The sequence below is a fragment of the Falco punctatus genome (genome assembly GCF_963210335.1).
Source record: "Falco punctatus genome assembly, chromosome: 5".
Classification (NCBI taxonomy): Eukaryota; Metazoa; Chordata; class Aves; order Falconiformes; family Falconidae; genus Falco; species Falco punctatus.
In genome coordinates this window covers 28,661,346-28,685,829 of record NC_137584.1, presented here as the reverse complement: position 1 = coordinate 28,685,829, position 24,484 = coordinate 28,661,346, and the positions used below count along the sequence as shown (strand labels likewise).

Below are 24,484 nucleotides of genomic sequence, written 5' to 3'. Positions count from 1 at the left end.
TCCCATGCAGATGAGCCCTGGCTCTGGTAGAGTTACTGATTTGTGCTGCTGCGTGTGAGAGGGGAACAAACTCATTGCGTCTGAATTATCCTCTCTGTATGGCCAAGAAAGAAGAAAACAATTTTTGGTAAAGAAAGAAAAGAAATTTCCTCTCTCCCCTTTTCCTTTCACAACTCCCAGCGAAATTATTTGATGCCAAGCCACTTAATCTGTAGGACTGTAATCCTCCCCAAATACCGTTTGATTTGTGGAGGGAAAGGAATACATAAACAGATTGCTTTTTATTTCTCATTTTTTTAGGCACTAATGCAGTCGCTTTAGATACTAAACCACAAGAGAAGAGAGAACGTGTCCTCGCCTTTTCCCCCTGCAGCCAAAGGTTAGACAGCTGGCACTGTAGGCTGAGCCTGGTTTCATGACATCTTCTCTGACAGCTCATTTTCAATCCCTGATTCAGCTGTCCCTGATCACAGGTAAATTGCATCAGACCTACAAGCTCAGTGGCAATTTATCAAACTACAAAGAGCATACTGTATTCCCACATACTGCACTCTATATGTAAATAGCATAACATTAAGTCATATGTAAACGTCTAAACACAGCCCAAACCACCATTAACTTCCATATAGAAGTATCAAATACAGGCACACTGAAGTCAGTGTATCAAATGCAATTTACCCCAAACGAGGATCTAACCCCAAATGCTTGTGAAGTTCAGCACTGCCTTTGTTAGCACCAGGTGTCATTCCACATGCAGCAGACAGTCCATATGGCAACTTTTAATTATTTGCATAAAAATTTGACCAGAATATTAATATTAACAGCACAACTTCTGCAAAATAGTGCCATGCACAATCACTAAAGTCTATGAACTCTAGTCTTTCATCAGGCCACTGATATAAAAATCTATTTATGAACTAGTTTCACTGCTCTTCTGATCAGGGTCATTGTCAAGTAAATGTAATGACTTGGGCTGAGAGACACTTTGTCTTGGCATAAGAATATCACCTTTTCCCTCAAGCAACATTTTCACCTAAGCTATCGTATGTAAATAGTGCATGAAACAAGGAGTGCCTGTTAAAACACTTTCCTTGATGGAATATTTAATACATTTGTTAATTAACAACATACATACCCCATACCCCTTACATTCTTAAAATAAATTTTAAAAAAAGTTCTTCTCTGCACAATGAATGAAAACAAGAAAAAGCAAATGGTGAAGTATATCAGAAAGTTTTATGAAAGGCAAACACCTCACTCTTAAGATATTTAAGAACAGGGCTTCCAATTCCTGTGTGAGATGGAAATGCCTGACTAAGGACTGCACCCTGGCAATGCAGGACACTGACTTTGGAGAAGACCTTTTCTCCCTGCCTGGACTTACACAGCACATGGGTCATGAAAAGCATCCATGGTGGGCAAGGGGCAACAGGCAAAACCTGGGCCAGCTGAGATGCCAATGAATCCTATTTCCACAGCCATTGTACAGGTGCCCCACAACATGCATGAAGACCTGAACCCTAGATGACCATGATGATGCCCTGCCCTGGAGCAGAAAACACTGTTATGGGGAGGCGAGATCCTAGGGCAAAAGCACAGGAGGACTGAAACTCAATGGCAAAACACTTTTGGAACCAGGAAGAAGAAGAGCCAGGACAATCGGCATGTTGTGTGGCTCACCTGGGCTGTGTTAATACATGAGGACACAGGTAAACACAGGCAGGACTGTGAAAGATGAGCATTGGCATTGTGACTTCCTGAGGGGTGAATCCCACTCCTGTCATGGCAGGGGGCACCCATGGAAACCTCCCGTAAGGAGAATCCTGCAAGGTTTCTTTCTCCTTCTTTGATCCTCTCAGGTGTCTCCTGGAGAGGATGTTCCTCCCTTTCTTGTTTGAGGGAGGTACACTCCTGAATGGAAAGGGCTGGCCGTACCTGCGATGGTGGTGGGAAGAAGCATCAGCCCTGCAGGCTCTCTCTGTTGCACAGGAGAGCACACACTGTGCACAGAGGTGCTTTGTGGTCAGGCCAGGGCACAGGCCCCTTGGTGTACTTGCTTTGCATGCACAGCTGTGTCAGTGACACAAAGCAGGTCTGCAACTTGAGCTGGGCCACTGCCCTCCAAGGACTTCCTTCTGGGGCCTCCTCCAAGCAGAGGATCCACAGCAGAGGCAGGGATGACTCTGACGTGTTTGTATGATTTTTGAACTGAAGATTAACAACAGTAAGCTATAAATATGAATTTGGACCTGTCGTGGCTGCTGGGCCACACTGCCCTCCCACCTGGAGTCTCATCAGGGATGCTTAGTGAGCAGAGGGGCTTGTGTCTCTCCTCTCCTGGGGAGTTTGCCAAGGCTCACGCTAAAGCTGTGACCCACTACAGCTACTTCAGCTCTCCCAGAAAAAGGTTTGCTTTCTGCCAGTTGATTGCTATGGATCTGCACCTTCCCCTCAGGAAATCTTTTTTATTCATCCCCACCAAAAATCGCAGTGACATATGGCCAAGGTATAATCCCCCAGGCACCCACTTCTTCCAGCATATTCCCTTACCTACATGTATCCCTTCTTCCCAGCACAGGCAAGTCCCATTTGCTCATCCTCAGGGGTAGCAGCAGCAGCCAGCATCACTTGCAGCCAGCTCCCTCCATCTCCAGCTTCCCACCAGCACACCCCGGCATCCCCCAGCTCCCTTCCTTGCTGTGGGGCTCCTACAGCAGTTCAGCTTGCTCCCCTCTCGCCAGCCTTCCCAAAGCAGCCTCACAGACAGGGAGCTCAGTGATCCCTCCTCATCCTTCTCAGCCTGGTTACCCATTTCTGTCCAGGAGAATGGGTTTTATCCAAGCCATTGTTTTCTCTTTCCTGCCTGGCTTCTTTAGCAACTCCAGCACTGCCTCCTTTAACTCTGCATTTCCAGTTAGCAACATAGAAATGAGCTGGGAAAGCAAGTTGTAAGGGATAATAATTAAAAAACAAACAAACAAACAAAACCAAACCCCTGAAACAACAACAACAACAAACAAAAAACAACTAAGAGCAAAACATTTTGGGTGCTTTTCCATCATTTGAAAAACGATGCAGAAATCGGTATGCATAAAAACGCAGGACTCTCCTGCCGAGATGCTGAAGCCCTGCAGGGAGAGCAGCGGAGCCTCCAGCGCTGAGTCACGCTGGCAGGCAGGGCACTGGGGAAGGCAGCCTCTCCTGAGGTTTGGGCTTTCATATGTTGTCCGAATAATCAGACATGTTGAATCCTACAAAGGGGTTAAGTTCAAACGTTAAATCAGTAAGCTCCAGTGGGAATGAGTCGCAGGGTGTTTCCCCATCTCTCTGTTCCTCCCTCACAGCAAACTGGCAGACTGTTCAGGTTTATCCCTGCAAACTGCCAAACCACTATTAAGCCTTAAACTCGTGCTGCTGGAAAGAGGAAACTATTTATAGAATAAAAAATTGAATGAGTTTGCTGGACCTAGTTCATATTTGTGACTTCAACAAGTTATGTAAGCACAGGTTTCAAACCACCACCTTTGGAGAATCTCAGGCTTTTCCCATTTTTTCCTGTTGTTTTGCTCACCTCTGCTGATTAGAGCTTGGCATCATCCTGCAAGAGTATTTTAACTGGTATATTTTTTATGTTTTCTTTAGGTGAGGATTCTGAGCTCAGAGCCTCGCTCCAAGCAGTGGGATCCAGCAGCCTCAAGAAGTCACGGTGTAGGATCCCCCTGTAGTCTACTCATAAGCCTGACAGTGTGGAGATGATCATGGAAGGGATGGACGATGTCTCCTTCCTTCAAATCATCTGGCATTTATCAAAAGTAAGTTCTGAATAAAATATTTGGTGTAAAAAGCACTGCAGCTTAACTTGACTTATTGGTAACAACAGAGCTTTATTAAGAAATATTTCATGGCTTGCATAACAAATGCAGGATGAATATCATAGTTAAATACATAAATTGAAACTCAGGACTGAGCTGCCAGAAGCCCAGGAATCACGGATGCTCAGCACTTCTGAAATATTAGTTGTCCTCAAAATCAAGATGCAGACAGCTATGTGGATGAAATACTGACCTTTTGGGTAACACAACTCTGAATATCGAGACCAACCTAAGGACACAATTTATAATCCAAGGAACAGAAAGAGCTGCTGTCCCATTGAAAAGTGCTCCTGCAAACTTCTGAGAACCCCTCACAAGATATCAGCCCCAGCTGCCACCGAAGCCAAGGTGCTTGCGCAGCATCTCCATGAAGCAGAGCTCTAGTTTGCAACTGGGGGGAAACGATCCATATTACAAACACGGCACCCACCGCACCCCTATCAGTTGTGGTGCTGCTTTCCATCAGTGAGATGGATTGCTTTTCTTATTTCAGGACACATCATAGCAATACCTGACCTTTGGATTGTACAAGGGGCCTGGTGGGATCTCCAAAAGCATTGCGTTGCTTTTTAATATCTGTGTCCGGGAGCTCACATGCATTAACAAATGCTGCAGCTTTTTACAACACAGATCAGCAGCCTAGGGATGGTTTTGGCATCTCTGCCTACCTCAGGTCCATGTGGCAGTTACAAAGCAGTTTCTCAGGTCACATGAAAGGTGTGTCTTATTTCCTCCAGTTAACAGAGGCAGGGAAGTGCCCCCTGGGGACCGTGTTCTAGTTGTAGTATTTCCTTTGTTGTAAACAACAAGTTGTGCCCTAGGACAGGACCTGCTAAAAGGATCTGGAGGGTGAAGTGTGCTTCACTTGTGGCTTGGCTTAGCTTGGCTTTCCCTCCTAGCATCAGAGTTCATTAGCCTGTGCACCTGAGAAAGTGGCCAAGCTCCCACAGCCTTTAATGATGCTTTTGAGGTATTTAACAAGGAATTAATTAAGACTCTAAACTGAATAACATCTGTTAACACAATCTCATTTTTTTTTCATAAACTGCGGCAGTTGTAACATTTAGGAACTTTAGATCTGTGGGTAAAACCTGAACTTCTAACCTTGAAAAGGAACTGAGCAGTGTTTCGGGCCCAACGCTCAACCAGTGCTTCAGGTTTCCTAGTGATTTCAGCTAAAATGATGAATTATAAACCAGTCCTTGGCTTGCAATTTAAATATTTTAGCTATCTGTCACACAGCAATCTCAATCATTTAAACATTGTGTGGGCATACACCAAAAACAACAGGTGAGGAAGTGGACTTTAAAAAAAAGCAAGATGCTGCATTAAGTGCAAAAGGGGAGAAATTAAATGGAGTGTTAGAATATAACTTAGATGTTTAATGTTCAGATTTAACAAGCTCTCAAGCCGTGCTTGAAGCAGGGATTAAATCTAATTCATGAATCAAGCAAAACTCGAAAAACTCCATGACAGAAATGTCATACTTCTTTGCGCTGGAGGTTACTAACAGCACATAAGTGACTTCTAGGCAGCAGAAGATGATGAGAGCAGGGGCTGCATCTAACAGCCTTCTGTATCTGCAGCTACTCAGGGCGAGCAAAGCTTTCCTGTGTGCACAAATGAAACACTGTATTACAGAATAATGAATCATTTAGGTTGGAAAAGACCATTAAGATCATAAAGTCTAACCGTTAACCCAGCACTGCCAAGGCCACCACTAAACCATGTCCCTAAGCACCGCATCTATGTGTCTTTTAAACACCTCCAGGGATGGTGATTCCACCACCTCCCTGGGCAGCCTCATCCAATGCTTGACCACCCATTTGGTGAAGAAATTTTTCCTCATATCCGATCTAAACCTCCCCTGCCACAACTTCAGGCCATTCCCTCTTGTCCTGTCACCAGCTACCTGGGAGAAGTGACCGACCCCCACCTGCCCACGGCCTCCTCTCAGGCAGCTGTAGAGAGCGATAAGGTCCCCCCTGAGCCTCCTCCTCTCCAGGCTAAACACCCCAGCCCCTCAGCCGCTCCTCATCAGACTTGTGCTCCAGACCCTTCCCCAGCCCCGCTGCCCGTCTCTGGACACGCTCCAGCCCCTCCAAGTCCCCCTGGCAGTGAGGGGCCCAAAGCTGAACACAGGATTCCAGGTGCGGCCTCACCGGTGCCCAGTACAGGGGGACGGTCACTGCCCTGGTCCTGCTGGCCACACTGTGTCTGACACAAGCCAGGGTGCTGCTGGCCCCCCTGGCCACCCGGGCACACCGCTGGCTCACGTTCAGCCGGCCATCACCCAGCACCCCCAGGCCCTTTCCCACCAGGCACTTCCCAGCCGCTCTGCCCCAGCCTGTAGCGCTGCCTGGGGTTGTTGTGACCCAAGGGCAGGACCCGGCACTGAGCCTTGTTGAACCTCATACAACTGGCCTTGGCCCATCGCTCCAGCCTGTCCAGACCCCCCTGCAGAGCCTTCCTGCCCTCAAGCAGATCAACACTCCAGCCCAGCTTGGTGTCATCTGCAAAGTTACTGAGGGTGCACTCGATCTCCTCCTCCAGATTACTGATACAGACACTAAACAGGACTGGCCCCAATACTGAGCCCTGGGGAACAGCGCTTGTGACCGGCCACCAACTAGATTTAACTCCATTCACCACATCTCTTTGGGCCCTGTCATCCAGCCAGTGTTTTACCGAGCAAACTGTACACTCATCCAAGTAGCCAGTTTCTCCAGGAGAATGCTGTGGGAAACATGCTCCAAACATTTCTTCATTAGAAAGATCCTAATGTGTCCTCCCCAGCTTCTGTAACTCTGTAAAGGGCTGAGACGGAAGCATGGAAGGGACTAAATAAACACAACACTAACCACATACCTACAGGGATACTCGGTCTCATGTGTCATCACATGACAAAGTGATACAGGAGCTTCCCCAAGATAGTATGGGCAGGGCATCACTGCCTGTTACAACGTGATTTCACCTCACATTACTGCCTTTAAATTGCTAATAGTCTCTTACCGGCTGAGTGACACAACTGGGCGCGGCAGGCTCACTTTCACCACCAGACTGGGAGTTTTGACATGGGCTCAGCCTCTGTCATGACGCAGAATGAGGACAGAAGGAAAATTGCCAGGGTACTTTGCAGCAAGGGCAGTGCAAATTAGCGTGCAAGTTTTGTTACTGCAATTATAATGCCTTTTAACAGGCAAGAGGCACATCCTTGAAATGCTTTGACAGAGATTAAATTTCATCTATAAAGTCCAGATTACTTGATGTCCTTCATTTTTCTGTTCAGTTAGGTTAATACAAAAGGCTGCAAGGCTTCTGTTTTATTTTGCTCTCTTTGAGCAGGATAAAAGCAACATTCCCAGTTTTATTTTCCCTAATGGTGGGATGCAGTGTTGTGGCCATATTCGTCCTTCCAGCTCAGAAGCTGGCTTGGAGCAGGTTGCTGTGGTTTCTCAAGCTGTCCTTTGCTGGGCATTAATTACAAAGGAAGTGTCTCCTTTGGACAAATGCTTCAAAGGACAATTGCTTGGAGAAAGCAAACATCATTCAGAGCAGATCCATCTTGGCAGATCTATACCTGCATTACCATAGGAACTAAGCTACTCCCAAATATTTGGCAGTGAAAGCGTACAACCAAAATGGGAGTGAGCCTGCTACTGTACATAGGAGGCATACTGCTTGTAGTGTACCTTAAAATGTGTGTCACATCCTCCTTCAAGTGTGCTAGGAAGCTTCTGTCCACACTTGGGGGAACACAAATAGTAAAATGCACATGGGAAGGTAGATAATATGATGTCCTGAGTTCAGGGACCAATTCTACCCCTGGTCCTCCCTTTTTGACCTGGGACAGGGAATCTTTCCTCTCCCCATCACTGAAAGGGAATAGCTTTGAACAGAGGATATTTGTCCTTAACTCCCTCTCCTTTGCCAAAACAGATCCCTAATCCTTAAGTGGTAAGAGTGAGGTGCTCCCCAAGGCACACTCCCCCTCCTCCTGCAGGTGAACATTCACTAAGGTTCATCTCTGTGCCTCAGGCTCATGGCTTTGCAGAGAGCTCATGGTCTGGCTGGTTCTTGCTCCAGATCCAGCCCCAACTGAGAAAGAATGCAAAGAATGTGGGGAAATGGAGCAAAAGTGATCACCCACAGTAAAGGATGAGCCAGGAGAGGGCTTTTTGTCTTTCCATGCCTAACTCCAGCTGGATGGATGTCAGAGGGATAGGAGTTATGTATAGTGCATTTCACAAACTTGCTCTGAGTTTAATAGTGTTGAGATGAACACTGAATACACAATGAACAATAATAACCGCGTCCAGCTGGGAATGGCAATTCCCTCTCCAGCACACTCAGAGAGCTGCTTAAGCCTAAGGACTGGTACAACTGTAGAACTACAGCTTAAAACACTAATACAGGAATGAAAAGGGGCGATACTGCCCATTCAGATGTGGCTCAAGCCACGGAGGCACAAGTTTTTCCACCTCCTCCTTTTTGGCCTTCTGAACCAAGAAAAAGATGAATACTACTGAAGGAAGGATGCCATCCTTGTCTTCACCGAGGATCCTTGTAGGAGAGCTTGTAGACTGGTGCGAACTAGGCTTGCTCCTACAACTAATGTTACTACTGCGAACTGGCAAAGATTTAAACCCAGTTTGGAGGCAGATTGAGTAAGCTGTTGGAGGTATCTAACGCTTTCAGAATAACAGTGAAGTCCATCCTTCTTCTGAAGATATCCCACATTCTTCTGCTGACATCCCAACTTACTTTGCCAGCTACCCATTTTTTCCTGCAGCCATGACTTGCCTTCTTGCACTCTGGCAAGCAGCCCAGTGCTGGTCTTTGTGTTCTATCTGGCGGCAAGCTGATTTGCCACCACAATCTCATAATGAAGCCTGGAGCTGATGACCTTTTGAGAAGACTGCCTCTTGGCCACATCACTAGCAAGTGTCTAGTGCAGGAAAAAAGCAGATGAGGGATACAATGCTAGTTAGGACCCTCACTGTGATAAAAATAGAGGAAACAGAGCTAGGCTAGGCAAAAATGGTACCAGGGCATCAAGAAAAGGTAACATGGCCTGCTACTGCATAGTGTTACTGAAGACCTGACTGCTCCAGTTCTTTCTGAATCCCAGCTGGAGCTTGGCTGTACCTTGTAGACTGGGGAAGGGACCATTCCAAAGGATATCATATGGTACATTACATCGTACATGTTCAGAGACTATAAAAATACCTCTCTTCAAAACAAGTAAGATTGCAGACAACAAGAAATCTGCTCCATTCCCCCCAGAATGCCCTTTGACATAGCATAGAATCATTTAGGTTGGTAAGGAGCTTTAAGATCATCAAGACCAACTGTTAACCCAGCACTGCCAAGCCTACCAGTAAACCATGTCGCTAAGAACCGCATCTACACATTTTAAATACCTCCAGAGATGGTGACTTAACCACCTCCCTGGGCAGCCTGGCCCCAATACTTCACAACCCTTTCTGTGAAGAAATTTTTCCTAATACCCAACCTAAACCTCCCCTGGCACAACCTGAAACCATTTCATCTTGTCCTGTTGCTTGTTACTTGGGAGAAGAGACCAGCACCCCCAGGCCCTTTCCCACCAGGCACTTTCCAGCCGCTCTGCCCCAGCCTGTAGCGCTGCCTGGGGTTGTTGTGACCCAAGGGCAGGACCCGGCACTGAGCCTTGTTGAACCTCGTACAACTGGCCTTGGCCCATCGGTCCCAGCTGTCTAGATCCCTCTGCAGAGCCTTCCTGCCCTCCAGCAGATCAACACTCCTGCTTAACATGGTGTCATTTGCAGACTTACTGAAGGTGCACTCAGTCCCCTCATCCAGATTATTGGTAAAGCTTATTGCCTCCGCCTCCACTGAGCTGATAGCTGAGCCCAGATGATAGAGCATTATTACATCAGCCAAAGAAATCCACAACTAAGGGAAAACCACATCAGCTGGAAGGAAAAGTTCTTTTATTCTAACAGTGCTTACTGAACAAGGGGACAAAAACTTCTAGAGACATGTCGCTGGCTTACAGTTTAATTGATGCCCTCAGCTTTGAGCCAGCATAAATTATTATTATGAGGGAAATCGCTGAGCTGAAGCTATGCAGACACTTGCCAAAGGAAAGCAATTCTGACAGTTGCTATAGGGAATTCTCTGCAGCTTTCCTGTCATTTTGCAGTGTACTTCATGCTGACCTGCTTGAATTAAATGAACTTATGCCAAAAGTAGTGCTCTCCCTTAGCTGTGCACCGACACAGCTCTCTGGTGGTGCTCATACTGGGAGGCAGTGTGCTTGTACCTAGTCTGGGGCCAGTATCCTGGAAGAATAGGATGTATCTTTCCTCCTCTGCCCTTATCCTTGTTAAAATCTGATTTTGCCTGCTAGCAAGAAACTTGACAGTGTCATCCTTCAAAGTGAGGAGAGCATAAATTTGCCCACTTACTAATTTGCCTTTCATGTACTTTGCTACCCCATAATGAAAGCAGCCATCGACCGCCCTAACAGAGACTCATACACCCCCTGAAGCCTCTCTCCAGTTAATAGCCTTCTACCCTCCTGCTCCTTCCCTGGATATCTAAAAATCCATGCCATGTTTAATGAATTTCAGCTTGAGTTACCAGAGAAGCTCTGCCTTTATACAACAGGCCCAGGGGACCAGCAAAAATTTGGGAAGATGAAATTCTTGCAACTTTGGATTTGTTTAGGTCTGGAAAGAGTCTGTGAGAATGAAGACCGAAACCTGAGGAAAAGGCAAAAGGACATCTGCACTGGGTTAATGCTTGTAAGTTGGAAAGTAAATTCTTGTTCTTCTCCTTTGTGATTCCCCAGAGCATCAGTATAATAAAGAGAAGAGAGACAGAAGAGGGCAGGAAAAGGGCCAATACGCTACAGCACAACAGTTCTTGGGGATCATGAAGGGGCAGAAAACCCTCCTGAAGCCCATGGGTTTTAATACTCCTAACTGCTTTTCAGATGCTTAATAATGATTTTTGCTCAATGTTTAGCTCTATGTACTCCTTGCTATTTATTAAAAAAATCACTGAAAATATATTTCCATTCCACAGAAAGTGCAATGAATTCTGCACAAAACATAAAAGGTACACATGAATCATGACAACAGTATTTCATACACAAGAAGACATGCAATAAGCTTGACTAATCCTTTATACAAAGACATATCTGTTTTTCACAAGTGGCTGTTCGAGTCACACCAGGAGCACAATGCATTTCTGACTCCATGCCCCCAAGAACACACAGCATTTCTGTGAGGCTCCTTATCTGGCTATTCACGGCATTCGGCTCATGTATCCACCACCACTTCCCACATCTGCACTAGACCCTCTTTTTTTTCCTTACAAAGTTACTGCAAAATGCATTCAGCAGTAAGACACTAATATTTCTGTCCTGTCTCGACCTCAGCATTGGTGTTTTCCATCCAACCATGCTTCTTCCAAATCATATTTCATTGTCCTCATAAAACTACTCAGGCCACAGCACAAGGGACTGTTTTGCTATCTGAGTGCAGGACAAAAGACTGAAATGAAGCAGCATCCTCCAAATAACCAGAATAAATCTACAGAAGACACCAGGATTAGGCCGATTTGTTCCCACGAGGATCTGTGCTGCGTCCTCTGTTTATCTACAAAATGTACCCTGCACAACCAATTAAGGCTTCTTCAAGCTTGGGACCTTGGAACTGATCTTATTTAATACTTTCATTAACGACCTTGGCACAAGAAAATGAAAACATGCTAATGAAACTAGAGCATATCACAAGATTCAAAGGCTGTGTCAGTGCAGAGAAAGATCAGAGTATTATACAGGTGGAGTAAAAGTAAACCAGACAGGATAAACTGAAGATCATGGAGTATAAAGTCATGTATTTAGGGATTAAAACCAGAATTTCTGCTACAAATTTAGAACCAGGATTTCTGCTATAAATTTAGGAGCTTATAATTTAGCAGCAAAATAGGAGCACCTGATACTTCTTGCTAAACACAATCTGACAACCCCTTGCTAATGTGAAGCTGAAACCAAAGTGTGATGCCAAGAGGTTTAAGAAGAGTCTTTTTCACCAGTAATAAAGGGAACGTGCTAGCACTGAAAGTCCTACTGGGACCTTGCTGGCATACTCTAAGACACAGGGGGTGGGGAGTGGGGTGTTGTGTTGAACAAAGACAAATTCAGGCTGAAGAGGTACTGGGGCTCTTTTGGTCAAGGGAAGGAAGGAGATGCAAAGGGACTAGCACATAGGACATTTAGGCTACACTTGTGCAGGCAGCATGAATGAATTGTAAGGTAGGATTGCAGCATTTGAGGCAGACGCAGCCAACCAGGCATGCTCCTGCCTTGAAACATGCACAGAATTTACTCTCACGCTTCAGTGAACAAGCACAGAGCCTTTCACCATCACTCGTACCGCCTTCCCAAAGGTACCCCCAGCATACTTCTGCTGTTCATAATTAAAGACAGACCTAAGAGGGGAGACAGGCCTGCAGGAACAACTCCCTCAGAAGCTGCCTTAGTGAAATATTGAAAAGCAAGTGGATCTTCCTTGCCAAATTGGACTAGACATAGCCATCTCCTTCCAATAATGAAACACTTCTTTTTGTTCAGATTTCTCAGCTGGGACTCCTATCCTTGTATTTTGATACCTGATCCCATTTTTCCCCATCTGTTCACACATTCTCTCCCCCCACACCCCCATTCCCTCTGCAAGCTGCCTACGTGCATCTGAGGGATGAGATGAACTACTGAAGGGAATGTCTCGCATCAGGCTCTTGTACTTAAAAATGGGCATTGAGTGGCTTTTTTGTAATGAAGCAGCATCAATATTTCAGCAGCATGAGAAGAGTGGAATGCCCATAGCTGAATAGGAGCCAGGCAATCATTCCAGAATGCAAAAGATGCCAAGACTTTTCATCCTGTGTTGAAGCTTTCGGAATATAACACAGCAAAGAGAACAGAGTTCCCAGGGATTGTGGACTTCCATACTACCCCATCCTTGTTGAATGAGCCATAGTGATGATGAGCTATGTGCAGAAATACCCTTTTCCTGTAAGGACTAGAAAGACAGATGGAAGAAAGAGAAAAAAAAAAAAAAAGTACAGAGCGCTTTACATTGATCCCAGTGAAATCCAGTCTGCTGTGTACAATCTCCAGTGCGCCAGTCAGGCTTATGCATATTGTAGAGAGCAGAACATGCACGCACCAATTACCTTAGCCCACACTTCAGCTCCCACCCAAGCGGTCACCTGCTCTGCTCCTGAAACTCCTATAGGTTTCTTGGAACCACCCTGAGATTCTGATGCCACCACAGCTGCTCACAGAACAAATTTTTATCCAAACTGGTTCAAACTTCAACCAATGTGAAAGTCTACAGTGGCAAGAAGATTTTTTTTTTAGCTGCCTTCTGAGCTGCATCAAGTTGTGCCGTTGTCACTGATGTAATCAAAAAAGTGGGAATACAGTTTTACTTTTTACTCAGGCCAAGGATTAACGGCACAGTGCCTAAAGATGCAGGCTATTGCTCGATGTCCTGACTGATGATCTGGAAAACAGAGTGAGCAGAGAAAGTTTACAAGTGACACACTGTTATTTACCAGTCAAACGGAAGCCTGAGATGAGGTTGTAAAAAAATTGCATACAGACATATGTTGATTGAATGGACAACACAAAACAAAGGAAACTCCATGTTACCGAGTACAGTCTTGGAAGAAATCATTTAAGTATTGATGTGGTCAGCAAAATAAGAACATTTGCACAATGTTCAGCAACACTCTAAAAAGCTGACAGAAGGAAGCACTGGACAGAGGAAAGTCCTGAAAGCATTAAACCACTGCCTAAATCAATATAGTCTCACCTTGCAAGCAGTGTTCAGCACCAAGTCTCCCATCACAAAGATATTTAAGAAAAAGAAAGTGTCCACAGCAGTATAATAGAAGAATTTCAGAAGCAAGGATGGACTAAATGAGATTGAACAAATCCTACAATAGGCTTACAAGAAAAATCTTCAAGCAATTAATTAAATACAAAAGACACACACTCACAACAGGCAGCACTTTTCTCTGATTTACACCAGATGAAAATCCAGCCTTATCCTTTTAATGTGAATCAAAGGGAGTTTGTGCTCTGTGAAAGCAAAGCACTAAATGATTCTTGATGACAATCACCCTACTTATCAGGCCCTGCAACTACTGTTTGTTCAAACCAATTAAACAGCTGTGTGCCAAGAATAACAATAAACCCAGTTGCACCAGCAATACAGAATATTCCTCTCCACCTGAAGAAATGTATGACTTTGAATGGAAGTGTGTAAGTATGATATAAAAGGGGAAAATATGGAGAATTCAGCTCCCTAAAAAATAACACTTTGCACAGTATGAAATTTAGCCCTACGTACAGACCTGATGACTGCTTATGTGCCTTCTGAGTGAACCTGAACATAGTGTATTGTCTTTATATTGGTCCATCAGGAGTAAATTTCAGCCATTGTGAATATTCATCAAATTGCTCTCATATTTGTAGACTTTGGCTTATGTTCAACCTATTTAATTTTATTTAGTTGCTTAAGGATCTGGAAAGAGACCCCTCCAGAGGCTATGTGATAGGAAGGATTGTACCCTGGAAATGCTTTCCGCAGGCTACAAAGAGATGCTAGGACTACCATGCACAAAAATTCAGCAACTTGGAGTGATGCCTACCACAGAGAAATCCATGTCTGTCTTGCCGTGGAGTGTACTAAGAAAGTATTGGGAAACAGACCTGACATTTCCAGGATACATCTTTCTATACGGGTGACCTTATTACAGCCTTTCAATATATAAAGGGGCTTATAACAAAGACGAAGAAGGTCTTTTTACCAGGGCCTGTAGTGACAGGACAAGAGCAATGGTTTTAAACTGAAGGAGTGTAGATTTACCTTGGACATAAGGAATCAGTTTTTGAAGATGAAGGCGTTGAGGCACTGGCACAGGTTGCCCAGAGAAGCTGTGGATGCCCCATCCCTGGAAGTGTCCAAGGCCAGGCTGGATGGGGCTCTGAGCAGCCTGGTCTAGCGGAAGGTGTCCCTGCCCATGACAGGGAGGGGTGTGACTAGATGATCTTTACAGGTCCCTTCCAACCCAAACCATTCTGTGATTATGATTCTATAAGAATAAATACATATTCACTAAATAGCCAATGAAGTACTTCTAATTATTCAATTGAATTGTTTCATAAGTCTCCAAAAGGGGTTCCTGATTCCCCTGTAAACTTGTCAAAAAGCTGGAGAACTAATTATTTCTCAAATGATTGCACATTGTACAAAATCTTTGTTATTTCACATCACTACTACACAGACTATGTTTGTCCCCACCATACCTAAATCTTATCTGGGCAGTTACCTAACCAAGCCTATCAGTTACAATACTCTCCTATGGAAACAATCTTTTTCATTTATGATTTTTCCATCCTCAGCAATGACTACCTGCCAATTCTAAAGAATCTTGAATCCAATCACCTTTACCAAAGGACCATTTTCTTACAAACATACTTGGAATCAAGACAAGCTATTTGAAATGGTAGAACTATCTTATAGTTCAAAAACCTCAACACAACAGGGTGATGGTCTAAAAAGAAAGTTGGCCCATTATGATACCATCTCTGAAGTACAACACTTTCTGTGATGTCCCACTAACACCATTTAAAGCAGAAAGGCCTTTCAGGCTTGAGAGGTACATCTGATGGCCACTTTCTATCTAAAGGAATTTTTTAAAAAGAGAGAGACTATGTGGAGGAGTGCGGCAGAAATTGACTTGCATGAAGCAAGACCTGATGCATTTGGCACACTGGACAAAATATATCATATTTGGGGAAACAATGTGCGCAAGCCACAGATTTTAATGATTCTTAAGAAGGAGGCATTGACTGTCACCTTGAGAAGGATGAATTTTTTTAGTTTGTTTATAGAAAGTTTGCTTCTGATAAGTTCTAGGAAAATGTCTTTCCAGGTTCTCTCCTCATGCAGCATTTTTCATGATTCTGATACAGTTTCCAGTATATGTTATAGTACAACAGCTACAATAATAGCCACAACAAATTTTTTAAACTATGCATACTAACAAGGAAAACCTACTTACAATCAATGTCAAAAGCTTTCTCCATGTTTCATATTATATAGCCAGACATTTCTTTGATATTATGCACATTGATTCCATAGTACGGGAAAGATTGAGATTTTATGTATTTATTTTCAGGGGAAATTTTGGACTGAAGCCAGGAAACAACAGCTGGTCCTGGTCCAGAGTTATCTGCTGAAACATGAGGAGGGACTGCTGGAAAATTAATGATCAATAAACCTTCTGCTTTGAAAAGTTTCTTGTGTTGGAGACAAGGAAGAGACAGGAGAGATCACTCTACATTTAAAATAACCCACGGAGATAAAAAAATGGCAAAATGGGGATTTGAAAAGAGATCTCACATACCAGATGAGTGCTTTCATTACTATTGTAGAAATATGGTTTCTTTCTTCATTAGAAAAATTCTGCAACCTTCCTCTGCAGGGTAAGAAGCCTGAATTCCTGAAGAGTTTGACAGGGGAGGACATTCACTTCCTACCCGGCTCTGATGACAGCAGCATGGGAACAATAAAGCAAACTGGCCAACCAGTACTCCTCCGACGCCGCACCCAGGAAAGCAAGACACCGTCTCTCCAGGAAAACATTTGAATACAATGGCTAAGAAAGGTGGTAATCTGTGATGCCAGAAAAAGAGATTTATGAAATATTTGATACATTTAACATAACATTTTATACCAAAGCTTTCCCATTAATTACCTTATGGTTTTAATGATCCATGCATAGCTTTTAAGCACAGGGAACAATTTATAGAAACATTGTATTTAAACTTACATAAATTAGATCACTTAATAGAATTGCCTGTTTTTAAGAAGGGGAGCAATGCTAACTACGTAGCACTAACATCTAACCTTTCAAAAACACTTTACTGAAAGTTACACAAACATGAATAATTTGAGAAGAACAGGAACCGTTTAGCTGCTGTGGGAGGGATCCCACAAAGAAGCAGAATGAAATAAATACTAGGATTTAATTACAGCTTTTCTGTGTGTTCTATTTGAAAGTCTCCAGTGTTCAAATACATGGAAATTAGATCTGAAAACTCCTCCCAGCATCACTGGTTAACACTGTGAACATCTAGCACCTCCAGACAAAACTCCTCATGTATTCATCCATGGATCAGGACCACATGCGAAGCTCTCTATTCAGAAGTATCTCCCACTGCAAACATGTCACTACCTCCCAACACAGCAAACAGTGTTTTATCTTGTTCTTTTGGGGACTATGTGTTGTAAGTGTAGCTCTTTACCTCATCAGAAAGCTCTACCGTCTCATTAGCAGCAGAACATGTACAGAGAGGAGGGATGCCTCTCTCATTTTGGTTTCTCCAGAAGGCAAAACTTGCCGTTGGTAAGCTCATCCCACTAATGTAGGAGGCAACCCATTGCCTAGATACCTCTTTCACTGGTCTGAAGCTTTTTTCCCTTGCTTGTAACTACATGGATGCTCATGCTGTTTATCTGAGGCTTCCTACAACATTAATGGAAGAAATTGATACAATTTGCATTAGCACAGGCCACCGTTGAGCAGCTTCCTTATAATGATGGCAGATAAGTACAACAGTGATAAAATATTTCAGTAAAGCAAAGATGCAGTATGTTAACTGCCAAAATAAATCCGGTTACTAAAGATCCATGTATAGTGTCCTGTTCTTGTCCCGTAAAAGAGCATTTCAGTCTAAAGTATGTATATATGTGTATATATATGCACATGCCATTCCCTTCTTCCACTGAAGGATTATTTCATTCTATCTATAAATCACTATTAATGGTGTGCCAGGTACATAATCATAACTAGCTAGAGATTTAACATGCACTTTTCATATTCCTCAGATTTCTGATCTTTGTACAAGGAAGACAGTACAGAGTCCTAATTAAACTCATAACCAAGAACCTTGTCATTACAAATTGCAAGGAAAAATTCAATCCTTCTGCCACGCTGAGCTGATGGAAGAGCAAGAACTCTTCAAAACTGAGGTTTAAAAAATACCTTACCTTTTAAACAGACTTCTGAGGCTTACTACAAGGTTTATTTTAGCCTATAAAGTTCCCATGAGAAAGGATAGCTATATCACATCTTCCCACAGCTATCTCTGGTTAACTGCTTGACTACCTTCTTTCCACCTCTGTCTTTTCTGTCCTCTCCCTTTCATTCCTTATTATTCCTTATTATTATTATTACTCTTCCTTATTATTGGTCCCTTATCAGGCACTGTATTTCAGAATAAAAATGGCTCGCTTTCTAGAACAGAGTTTCCATGTGAGAAATTATCCCAGCTTACCTCCAGGGTACAGGTATAATTGTTCATGATTCCTTTAACAATCAGTTTCCCTGTACAGACGAACACTTGACCTTCAAATATCCATCAGCCTTAATATTACATGGCCTAGAACAGAAAAGTATGTTTAGATTATATACATTAGGTGCTTTCAGATCAAATGCTTGTCTATTTTTCCAACTGTTAATTGATCTAGTACAAGATACTGCCTCTCTGCACCAGTTTTGCCTGTTGACATCCCTGGCCCATCACAGCTACACCAGTTTAGATAACCAACCTAACAAGAGTGGCCTGCAGTGACCTGCCTGCAGAACCTGATGCTTTCTTACAACCTCCCCACGCTCCTACCTATACATCCAACACCCCCTTTCCAGCCCCCATTGTGCAATCTGTTTGACTGACGCACCTTCTCCTGTTTGGATAACTTGCTCGTATGGCAGCTGCAGAGGAAGGAGAAGACAGAGATAAAAAAAAAGCAGAAAGCGCAGAGATCAAAGGCACAACAGACAGAGCTCTCCCTGAATTTACTAAACAACTGATGAAGCCTTTCCAAGCACCAGTGGACCTTTATGCTTGTTCCCTAGTGCCCCCTTCCCCTCCAATACGTCTTGCTCCCTTAAAGACATGCTAAATGTGTGCAGGGTTTATGCTCTCTGACCTCTGCATTTCATTTTTGCCTTGTGCATCCATTCCCACTACCTGCTTTCTCATTTGTCATGACCACTGGCAAAACAGCAGAAAAGCCAAAAATCTATACATATCTATTGCAATATAGATATTTTCTGAAACCAGCAATCTCATAGCACCACAATAAACTGTTCATGGATGACTGACTTTAATGGTCCACTACCATATATTGGGTAATTTTTCTTAGATAAAAGCAAGTCATACAATTAGAAAAGGGAACCAGTTACTTGTAATAAAAGAATAATCAAATCACCATTAAAAGAAAATTAGCTGCATTTATCTTAATTCTAGGGGCCCTACTGTTGCCTCCTGATAGGAGGACAAAATTTACTTGACAATCTCGGTGACTTTCACCACTTCTGTTTATTCATGCAAAAGGGGGCTCTTTATTATATTTTGCCGGAGCAAGTTGCATTTAACTAAACAAAAGCTGTTAAAAGACTGTTTGGTGCATTTCTGTAAAAAAAAGACACAGCTCAACTTTCAGGGACACCATTGAGCTCCAGCTGGCTCCTCTGTCCTCCCACTTGCAAGTCACACTTGCTGGGACAGAGCCAGGGAAAACAAGAGAGAGGCTCAAGGGAGATCTGCAAACTAGTCCTGTTTGGTTTGGGGCCTGGGGCTATTCCTGGAGAGGAATCCCCTGTTCCACTCCTCCACAGGTGTCTCCTGGCAGCTGCAGCACAGTGAAGCCCCAGGGCTTTGGAACCACTTCAGAAGAGGTTCACTGGACCTACTTGGGACCAGAACGGACAAACTTGTATTTTTTATGCCAACAGCATGAAGAAGGGAATGGTTCTGTTTAGCCAGTATCCTCCCTCCCTCGCCGGCCATCAGGACGAAAGGAAAGGTGTCTGAGGTGGGGAGGCAGCTCACCCAGGTAACATAGGTCTGACTCTGCTCCCCAGGGCCTCTTCCACTTTTCAGCACCACATGCCATGGAAGGAAAGGATGCAGAGAAACCCTGTTACATTTGATAAGGTGCGATATATCACACTCCCAGAAAGAGGATTGGAACTTAACATCAACTACCATAACAGTAAGAGGGAAGAAAAAGTGTCAGACAAAAGCTGAGACGTTACTACCAACATGATCAGCAGCTACTCCAGCATATCAGACTACAGCAGCATTTACCCTGCAGCAGATATCAATATTCATCAATATCATCCTTTACCAGCAAAGCCCAAACTACTCTCAGCACGGAGATGCCCTTATCCTGCAGCAAGTTAAACCAGACGAATGGCACTCAGCAGCAAAACTGAGGTTCGGTGCCACCCTTCCACACTGACAGTCACCTTCCTAACCCAAGCATTCCTTGATGCCTCTTGTCCCAGCAGAAGAAAACGGCTCACATACAAGAGCACTCACGATTAGCTACACACTCAACAACTCCTTCAGAGGCTTGTCCTCCCTGAAGCAATTAGCTTAGCCCAGCAATGAACAAGCCATGCAAGTATTTTCAAAAAATTAGGAAGTCCTGTGGCCCTCCTCACAGCACAGTGCAGATACAATACAGAATCAGGCTAGGTAATGCTTAAAGACCTTGATCCCACTAGCTCACATTTATTTGCTACTTCCTGGACTCTGATGCTGCTTTAGCCTCTTAAATGGGTGACTTTTTATTTTTAATATAAGCAGAAAAACACTCATGCCAGCCTCTAGCACCTTTACAAAATGAACATAAAAAACAATAGTGTAACAAAATATCTTCTCCTTTTCCTCTCATTCCTAAGTCCCCAAACTGAGACATAAATAAGTACTTTACCTCGAAAAGTTGTGACCATCATTTTAGTTCTTCTGCAAAGGCTTAAACATGGATGTCTATATGAACGTGCTTAGCATGTTTTTCACATTTGAGCTAGAACAGTTTAGCTGTTTCTCACAGGGAAAATCAGAGCCAATTCCAGTTTTGCCCAAGTTAACAAACTTTATTACCATTTTACTGAAGAATTCCAACACCTACAACCACTGGAGTGGCACCTTTAAACTCATGAAGAAGTTGGACTATTGGAAGTAAAGTGTTCTGCTGGTTCCAAGGAAGACTACTCAAATATGGAAAATCTAATGTGAAAACTCAATTTTAGTATGCTCAGCTGACATCTTAAAATTTGCTAGCAGAATTTCCTTAAGACTCCAGCTCTCACACAAGACTGCTAAATGTCCAGTCCTCCTAAGCAAGTCCTCTTCTCCACCCACAAGCTTTACTAGAAGTTGGAACAAGAAAAGAAGGGCAGAGGGTACAACTACCAAAAGAATGACAGCAAAGAGAACAAGATTGGGAGTGTATGGGCAGGAACTGAGCAGAAGGCAGGAGTCAGAAGGGGAGGAGATGGAATAGCAGTGTAAATTAGGGGGCAGATAATAACGCAAAGAAGAGGACAAGAAGCAGCACAGGAGCAGAAGAGAAAAGTCCTTCACCACCAGAACACTGGGCCTTTATAAACAAGAAATACATTCTCTCACCATTAAGCAAACAGGCATGAGACTAGTTGTAAAGAATCTCCATCCCACTCAAGGCAGGACACAAAATGAGTAAGTTTTTCTACTGCTACCCACGACAGGACTATTTCGGATAGTACAGGAGTATGCTGTGGATCCAAAGAACTCAGTCACGCTGTTGTTCAGGGGCAGCCTGTATAAAACCCATGACAGAAGTCTGTTTTTCGGCATTCTTTGTGTGTTTACTTTAATTCAGTGTTCTATATGTTTGCTTTGTGAGATGCTACCTTCACCCGTCATGTCGCCATTGTACAGGGTGTAGGGAGGGAAGTTGCTGTCTATACCATCTCTACCTGATTTGCTACAGAGATGAAAAGCATGTGATGGAAGGGGTTGATTCTGCTGGGGGAAAAAAATATTTTAAAAATCTTATATGTATGGCAAATAACGGAGCCTTTAGAAAATTGGGTTCTAACTCTCTTGTAAAGTTCACATGTAAGTCTAAGGAATTTGCTTACATGTAGTCCTCATTTTTCTCCCACACTCCAATTGAGTAATTTGTGGTGTGAGCTGCTAAGATGCTGAATGTGAGTAGGTGCATCTGAAGTCAGTGGGAAGCGGACTTTCAGTACATGCCTAGTAGCATAAAGCATGTACCACCCTGGAAATGAAGGTTCAGTATTTACCACTCTGGAAATTAAAGTCTTGTATTTCTCTACATAGGTACCCAGAAGTGTTGATATTTTTCATTTCCCGGACATAAGACCAGATAATGCCAACCATTTCATAAATAGTGTGACAAGGGAAAAGTCATTAATGGTTAGTAGGATGATAGCATTCCTGAAATACTCTAAAGGGAATTAACTTTTTTTTTTTTTAATTCCATGAAGGGTAATGCTACGCAGTAAGCTGTACAGTAAAGTATACATGTAATGAGCAATAAAAGAAACATTAAATAGAAACATAAAACTGGAAAACTTCTGGAGTTTAGCCTCCTGCTATCTCAGGCAACTACATCACATGAGCACTTTTTATAAATTGATCAGGCTCCAATTTCAAAGTGGGTGGGCTTCCTGCCCTCAACACATGAGAGTTGGTCTACAGCCTCATTGCTCTGAAAGTCTGAAATCTTCTAATTCACAGTCTAGATTAATTAATGTCCATTTTACACAAATGTGTCTTCCATTTAAATAACAATTCTACATCCACATCGTTCACTTTCCTTTTGAGACAACACCAAATCTTCTTTTAACCTTCACTTTGCTAAACTAAACACAACAAATTCTTCAAGTCTCCTCTCATAAAAGCTCCCTGAAGAACATCATTCCTACTTAGCAATAGGGTTCCTCTGGGGAAACGAGCTTATGGTTATGTGATTAAAAGCACTATCACAGTGCAGTCTTAAGGCACGGAAGTCCACAGGACCCAAACCTGAAAAGTGAGAAGCACACAGTAGGTCTGAAGCCACCACAAAGGCCACACAGCTGCTCTGCTCACATGTATCTGACTGTATCATGCGTGCAGTTAAGCCTGGATCCATCACACGGCTCTGTGCACACAAACTTGCTAAGCTCATCACCTCCCAACTTTGAAGATGGTTCTGCACCTCCTAATGCAACCTCTCAGCAGGTGGGACAGAGACATGAACTAAATGGTATGAGGCTAATTCTAATACCTTCCCCATTTTTTAAGGGAATCAGTGAAGGAGGTAGCCTTGATTAGGTCAGGTGTCCTTCATCAAATAAACCCCACTCATCCGTGCCTTATACGTGGAATGGTTAGTTTTATCTCTGATGGAGACATGATGTTAATCAGAAAAGGTTTTGTTGCACAATTGGTCCATTTTGGTCTTCATGTGTAAATGAAGATAATCATTAGGGACTTCGGTGAAAATGAGAGTGTCCTGCTGACAAGGAAGGATAAAAAGGCAACCTAAAACCGTAGCAAGTTGCCAAGACAGTCATTTCTGGGGTAAAGTAATACATTTCCGTAATGTTTTCTGAAAGAGTTTAATTAACTTTGAAAAGGGTGTTATCAATAGGTCCTCTTTTATAACGGAATAAACACTTCCCAAACTCAAATGACAAAGAGAGAGGCTTGTCCACAGCATAGATCCAATTTCGACGTACGTAATCCCAGTCCTAGTCCAAACGCAGACCAGGAGCTTTATGAATTGAGACAGTAACATCCTGGGGTTGATTCAGAGAATTCATCATCCCACTTGGATGCTGAAGTTGCTCAGCATGACTATATTTGGTGATGCTGGAACCAGAGGTAAGAAATCACATCACCCCACACCGAGACTTGGTACGGCGCAAAGACGTTGGTGAACCCGAACCAGCCCGAGCCCTGACAGACCAGATGCATTCGATCCATGCCTGGATTTTGAATGGTGAATGCCGGGACAAACAGAACAAACCCACTGCGTCCCTACCGCATCCTCTGAGATCAGGCCTGAGGGCAGATAAAATCCCACACCTGCCAGTCAGCATTTTGGCCATATGTTGGGCAAAAGGCGCCTCATGTTTATCCATTCATAGATGGGTAACATTTTATTATTCGTATTTCATGACCATAGACCTAAAATTCCAGTCTGTGCCCATCACATCTCCGACTTCTTGAAAACTGAGGTGTAATCAAGGGGGAAGGGGAGTGGGGGGGGGCGTAGTAGATTTGTTGATGGCTGTTTATGTGAAATGCTCGCCTCCCCCTGCGCGGGGCCTCAGGAGCGGAGCTCTCCAGGATCACCCCGGCCCTGGGGCACAGCACAGCCACCCGCGCTGGGAAACAGCTTTCGAGAACCTGCCACCGGGGACAACGCCGCGTCAGGAGCGCAGTCCCCGCGAAGCCCCGCGGGCACGGGCCGGGCCGGGGGGGGCGGCGGGCCGCGCCGAGCCCCTCTCCCCCCGCGGCGGGAGCGGCCCTTGCCCCGGCGCGGCAGCTCCGGAAGAGCCCGCCGGCCGTGCCCGCTCCTCCCGCCCCTGCAGCGGGCCCGCCCCGCCCCAGCCACCGCGGGGGCAGCCGAGTAGGGCCGGGCTCGCCGCCCCGCTGCTGCGGGAGCTCCCGCCCGCCGGCCGGCGGT

At 44.1% G+C, this 24,484-nt stretch overlaps 1 protein-coding gene across 10 annotated transcripts in view; it reads right to left on the bottom strand.

The window, feature by feature from the left end:
• LOC308064039 (uncharacterized protein) overlaps positions 1-24,484 on the bottom strand; it is a 48,918-nt gene that overhangs the window by 23,985 nt on the left and 449 nt on the right. For 4 of the 10 annotated variants that reach the window (XR_013928164.1, XR_013928165.1, XR_013928166.1 and 1 more), the window contains exons 1-3: positions 18,683-24,479; positions 18,280-18,384; positions 16,347-16,615 (exon numbers count right to left, since the gene is read on the bottom strand). Coding sequence is in view for 1 of the 10 variants with exons in the window: in XM_080387889.1 (XP_080244015.1) it covers positions 16,347-16,468 (122 nt within the window). In the remaining 9 variants the exon portion in view is untranslated. Of the gene's footprint in view, positions 1-16,346; positions 16,616-18,279; positions 18,385-18,682; positions 24,480-24,484 lie in introns of those variants that run through there. The other 6 variants (XR_013928160.1, XR_013928162.1, XR_013928167.1 and 3 more) reach the window with 4 other exon arrangements.